Genomic DNA, 6312 nt, shown 5'->3' with positions numbered 1-6312 from the left:
GCTTAATTTACTAAATTACTACAAATGTATAACTTTTATATGAATCGTGATACTTTATTTTCTTTCTTTCTTTTTAAATAAACTTTTATGTGAATCGTTATCAATTTTGGATTATTTCAGTAACATAGAATATACAAATCACGACCTCTTGCATTAGAAAGTTTTATAGAATCAAGATTTCTTGCATTAGCAAAAGTTGTAGAAATATAATGTTGACTTTTAAAATCAAATAGAGAAACTGCATTTAATTTTTTCATTGAAAGAACGTGGAGCTCAAGTTTTGCTTGCTAGTATATTATATATATATATATATAGAGGAAGAGAGAGTAGTTGTTCGATCGTGGATTATTCACTTCATGTGCTGTTATGGGCAAATGTGAAGGCCTTGTAGGAAGCTTTCATTTGAATAAACTTCCATTTCAAACTAATTTTATTTCTATTTTTCCTTTAAAAAAAAAAAAAGGAAGTGCACGACCCACTTAAATACTGCCTTTTTAATGTTTGGACAGATACAATTAAAATTGTTGTATTTTTCTCTGAAAAAAGAAATGCACGATCTCTCTCCGGCCATCCATGCTCCATTTAAATACTACCTATTTCATGTTTTGAACAATATTTTTTTCATATAATTAAATGTTTAACCAAAAGTTCATCACTTAAGTATAATTGGAAATTAGACTTACTAACTTTAATTAAAATATTTTAAAATTTATAATTGGTCTAGCAATGAAATAAATAAATAATATATCTAAAATAGCCTCAAAACAACTAAAACAATTATTCAAATTATTTTTTGCTCTTCTTTGAAGTCCTCATAGGGTTATCATTCTTCAGATATGAGTAAAAATTTGAAGGAATATGTCACTCCCAAAGAAAGTATTCATGGTTACTCATTGTGCCATAATCAACATGTCCATTACAATGCTCAAAGTCCCAATAGTTTTTTTTTGCTTGACAATTTTTGTGCTAAAAATTGCACTCCCTTAGCCACCTAATTTGGCTTATGCGGTATAGTTGTGACCTTTTTGTACCAAAGGTAAACGAGAGTTATCACATAGGCCCAAGCCTTAGTTCGGATCCATATTGGGTTAGCCTTTCAAAGATAAGGTCTGAAGGGTCTTGGCCATAGGCCTTGCTAGGCTGGGCGTCTAAGATACATAAATATAGAAAAAAAAAAAAAAAAAAACATAGTGCTAAGGCGAAGCGATCTTGTTTAGGCTCTAGCCCCAACCAGCCCTCCGACTACATTTTGCGGCCTTAGCTCTGTATTTTCAAAGGCAGGCCAGCCTGCATGGCCCTTTACTGTCTTTAACTTACATTTTGAAATTGTCACAGTTTATTCTATGGGAGATTTTCTTTGTATATGGAGGTCACAAAGAGATCATTTATCTTTTGTACATGGAGGTTACAATCATTATTGTCATTTAAATTTCAAAATGGGTGGTCGTAAGAGTGTCATTAAATAAATACAACTTCCAAAAAAAAATTCAGACTTCCTAACTCACCCCACCCCAAGCCATCCAGTTCGACATTTAATAAGTAGAAATGATTGTGATCTCCGTGTACAAAAAAATAAATGGTCTATTTATAAACACCTCATCAAAATCCACCTAATCTTTGAACTATTTTACAGTTTACCCAAGGTTTATTTTTCATAAATTTTAAAATCCATTAAAAAGTATATTTCAATAAATTTCCCTTCCCTTGTTATTGTTCTTCTTAGACATTGTTTATATTTTCATTTTCCGGTATGCTACCTGGTCCTTTTATTTTCGTTGACTGTTCGTGGAAGGTGGCTATGAACTCGTGTTTTTGTAAGAAAAGATGCTTGCCACGCAGAAAAAGCAGGTCCAACATGAAATCATGCAGTTTTCATCACTGCATTCAGTTAAAAATTCTCACCCAACTTTATATGTTGCTTATCTGAATTTATTTATTCTCAAATTAATAATTATGTTGATGAATGATGATGGTGGCGATGATGATGATAATGCATGTCTTCACCACGATCGTTTGCAAAAAAAAAAAAAGTTGAGCATGCTTACAAATTTAAATTTAAAGCTGGAATTCAAACTCGTATTGCTAATTCCACAATTAAATATCAGCAAGGTAATTTATTTCTCTAAACTGATAATTTTAGGGGACCATGTTGCAGAGGGATTTTGTATACGTTGGGGTTTAAATATATATATAAATACTGGGTATCAGATCGACCCTCCTCTGTACCGATCTTGAGGGATTCTCTTGGACCGACCCTATTTGGGCGGGGATGGGCTCAATTGAACTAACGAAAGAGGGAAAATAAGGGCTGGGTTGGGCCAACCTTGGCCCAGGCCCTTGTCAAACCTAGGTCCCTGAGCCGTGGTGGCCGGGCCCTGGCCTAGTACTCAAGCCCCATTTTGGGGTGCAGGGCCTAGTTTGTTAGGGCCGGGCAGATTGGGCCATGCTGGGCTACTCCCCTCATTGCAGGCCCTCCGACAATGTGATTTATTATGTGAGGGTAATGCTATGTCATATTCACAAAGTTCATATTATGCGGTGCACAAAAGAAAATCTGCCATTCGTTCACCTCAAGAAACAGCACAGATTGATCGTTAGTTCACTAGATAGTAGGCCACTGACCAATGGGGGATGAACATAGCATCTAAACCGTCCATTGGGGAGGCAGAGTGTGTATGACCCCTTTGTGTAGACAATGTGTTCCATATTATATACATCACTGATTTACAAAACGTAAGTGACTCGGATCGAGCAGTTCAAAAACTAGTATGGATCAGTGAATGGCGGTTTGGATTTCTGTTTACTGTACAGAAAAAATAATGAATAGGCAAAAAAATATGTAACAAAACAGCAGTGAACCGGCCAAAAACCTATTCAGATCGACAAATTAACGGTCTAAATTATCATTTTGTTGCAGAGAATTGTTACTCTTTTTAGACTAGGCCGTTTTTACATCAGCAAAACTGGAATTGGATGACCGACTCCCGTATCAGACCGCATCATTCCGTGCTTACCCAATGTTTTTTAAATCATTGATGTGCATCATTTCTACATTTCGTTGCATTTTGGACTATTGGGTAGACCAAAGACTTTGATGGAAACAGACAACCACATAACCGTATATAGTTAGTGACAACGTACCATATTTAATGGTGCTGCTGCGACTAGGATCCTATTGAATGTCGCATTCTCGATGGTGCCGGTTCAAATGAGGGGTTAAAAACAAAAGAAATCTAAAACAAGTCAATCTTATTCTTATAAGATTTATGGGTAAGAAGTCTTTTCCTTTTTCTATAAGAAGTTTTTTATAGAGAGTCATTATAACATATTTCAAAATGGGGTTTGGGCATAGATGGTTAGGGGTTTGATACATCAACATAACAACCCACTTTCCATTTCCGCTACTAACATATCATAAAAACAAATTTCATAAGGAGCCATATGTTTGTGGACAAAAGTTTTATGTTTTCTATTCATATTTAGAACACAATCTGAGGCCGTAAACAACTATTGTGCCAGTTTGGTTGGTGGTGTTTAGCTGGTATGATCCAAAGTAAAAAAAATTAGTTCAATAGAAAATTAGTTAAAATTAATAATTAATCAATTTTGATCTATTGAACTGGTTAGGTTTGATCAATTCGACCGCTAAAAATACTAATTGGACAATTTTTTTAATATATTTTATAAATTAAATTAATTTTATTCTTAAAAATTAAATTTAATTGATTGAGTTATTATTAACCTGATTTTAATTGGACTAGACTCTTTATTATTCAATAACCGAGTAGATTTGATCTAATAATAATGATGTGAGCAAAAATATATATATTAGGATATCCTATCCAAACTCTATACCTATGAGTCTCGAAAGAAAAGTGCACCCATCATTAAGGCACTTCAAAGGATGGGTGAGGTTTTGTATAAGGTGTCAACCTTATACTATTGAAGTAAAGTGCTTTCAAAATTATGCCGTTTCGTATCGCAAAGTCTTGAGATGATATGAGATGATATGAAAATCTATTATTGCCTTCAATTATGAAATTTAAAATTTTTGGAAATGGTGAAGATCTACAAGATCTGTAAATATTTGAAAATCTTAAAAATAGAGGGTCCGGATAATGTATTAAAAAAAATTATTTTTTAGACAAAATCATTTTTTTTACGTCATGAAGATGATCAATTTGAGGGGCTTTTCGACATGAAAACCACCTGTTCCTGTGGATTTTTGAGGTTCACGTTACTTGTACATTATAAAGTTGACACCTTATATAAATTTTTTCCTCGAATGAATTCCATAACCTTATAGGCCAAACCAAAAGTGGCCAGGAAGTGGATAGAGGGGACAAATCAAGCATTGGAAAATAGGCTAGGGTTATTTCAGGTATCTCAGAAGCTTTGAATATCAAATGTGGTTAATCCCAAATTCCAATTGGATTTCGTGAAAGAAAATTCGACAAGCGGCGATGCGCCTCTATAAATCTCAGCATTTGGGGCTGCTGTTCTAGACAGTCAACCAGAGAGAGGAGAGAGAAAGAGGAGAGAGAAAGAGGAGGGAGAAATGAGATTCTCATCTGGTTTTTGTGTGGCCATGACGATGGTGGTGATGGCCATGGTGGTGGGAACAGGGGCTCAAGAATGTGCCAATAAACTGGTACCTTGTGCTAGTTATCTGAATTCAACTACTCCTGGAAAGGAGTGTTGTGATGATTTGAAACAGGCTATAGAGACGGAACTTCCATGTCTCTGCGCCCTGTTCAACGATCCAAGCGTCTTTAAATCCTTGAACATCAACAGAACCCAGGCTCTGTTGCTTCCTGAGCATTGTGGATTCAAGTCCACAGCCTCTGCTTGCAATTCCACTGCAGGTTTATTTCTCTTTCTCTCTCTGTAATGGTTTCTGATTTGGGTAATTGGGTCCTTTCTCTCTGTGCAAAATTGTAATTTTTATGGGTTTTTGTTTACACCCCAAGAACCACAATGCTTTTGTTGTTTGGTTTGGCTCCTTGCTTCTCTGTCCTCCTTTATGGTAATATATCAGAGTTTCGTTTTTTGTTTGCTATTTGGGTCTCTCATAATGGTCCGCCTTAGATCTATTTTTCTTTGCTGTTTGGGACTCGATTTTTCAGAGGATTTATATGTTCGATTGCATTTTATTTTTTATTTTTTCTTTTTAGATTGAATGGATCTTTTGATTTGTTTCTTTGATTTTGATTTTAGGAGCTCCTTCTGCGAATTCTTCTCCAAATACCTCATCTGGGGGCTCAGGTATCTGTCTCTTCACCAAGCAACTGGAGGATCCTATAGTCATTTAGAAATCTTTCTCTCTCTAGATTATCAATTACAGCTTCTTACCCAAATATATAATAAATGTCTCTATGATTTGTTGATTTCATCATAAATGTACTTTACCTTTTTTCATATGCTTGTAGATATCTCTCCTCTTTCTCTCTCCTAACTAAGATATATTATTTCGTTATTTTATAACAGGCAGCGGGAAGAACAGTTCACCATCAATGAGGGCGCCGTGGTATGGGTTGGTGGGGTTGACATTTGTCATCTATCTTCAGCTTTCGCAACACCTGTGATTTTCTCTCTCCTCTCTCTACATTTCTCTCGTACTCTAATAAATGAAAATTAAAGTCTAATTTTTTTTTGACCAATTTTTCCATAAGGAAGACTTGGTTGGTGTTTGGTCAATGTGGGCTACCTTCATTAAACTCGCATTCACACATGAGAGAGAGAGAGAGAGAGGGATGATATTTTTCATTTGGTCGTCATTTTTATTTATTTTGGGTGGTTTGTCTTGGTCTTTGTTTTATTTTCTTTGGAATTAATAGATGGGTTTATGGCCCAAGTTGAATTCTGTTTTGTAACTTTAGGGCATGAGATGGGCCTTGCTTTTATTTATTTATGCATCTTCAAAATTGAGTGTGCACCTTTTATTATTTATGCAGTTCATAGTCTAATGTGATCATGTGAAAGTGATAATGTTTCTTTTTATGCATGTGAAAGTGCTTTGTCTTTTTGTTTCTTGGAGGTTGTTGTGCCCGTGAATAAGAATTGGGTTCTTATTTCCTTAAAAATAATTTGAAGGGGAGAATCATTCTCGTTTGCATTTTGACTATTCCTGGATTGAGTTTTATTGTTGAAAGTTGAAACTTCCTGTGATAGACTAAAAACATGTTTTCACACTTCAAAGCTCTAAAAGTAATGGGGATCGCGCATATTTATAACCATCTGAAAATTAATTGACGGTCTGGATAATGTATTAGAAGTGGTATACAAAAAATTGACGGTCCCGGGTACCCTTGC

General features: G+C 35.1%; 1 protein-coding gene across 1 annotated transcript; it reads left to right on the top strand.

The window, feature by feature from the left end:
- Positions 1-4503: 4503 nt before the first annotated feature.
- Positions 4504-5924, top strand: LOC18429262 (Bifunctional inhibitor/lipid-transfer protein/seed storage 2S albumin superfamily protein). Its single transcript, XM_006838549.4, has 3 exons — positions 4504-4865; positions 5218-5265; positions 5488-5924. The coding sequence occupies exons 1-3, from the start codon at positions 4559-4561 to the stop codon at positions 5583-5585; spliced, it is 453 nt and encodes a 150-aa protein (XP_006838612.1). The 5' UTR covers positions 4504-4558; the 3' UTR covers positions 5586-5924.
- The last annotated feature ends 388 nt before the right edge of the window (positions 5925-6312 follow it).

Source organism: Amborella trichopoda, chromosome 3 (assembly GCF_054954075.1).
Source record: "Amborella trichopoda isolate Santa Cruz 75 chromosome 3, AtrichopodaSantaCruz75HAP2 v2.0, whole genome shotgun sequence".
NCBI classification, from domain to species: Eukaryota; Viridiplantae; Streptophyta; class Magnoliopsida; order Amborellales; family Amborellaceae; genus Amborella; species Amborella trichopoda.
Note: the sequence above shows the minus strand (reverse complement) of the source record. Positions and strands in the feature narration are given on the sequence as shown.

Coding starts and splice junctions, on each gene's coding strand:
- LOC18429262 (XM_006838549.4), top strand. CDS start 4,559: ATGAGATTCTCATCTGGTTTTTGTGTGGCCATGACGATGGTGGTGATG. Junction 4,866..5,217: donor TGCTTGCAATTCCACTGCAG/GTTTATTTCTCT, acceptor TTTTGATTTTAG/GAGCTCCTTCTGCGAATTCT. Junction 5,266..5,487: donor TACCTCATCTGGGGGCTCAG/GTATCTGTCTCT, acceptor ATTTTATAACAG/GCAGCGGGAAGAACAGTTCA.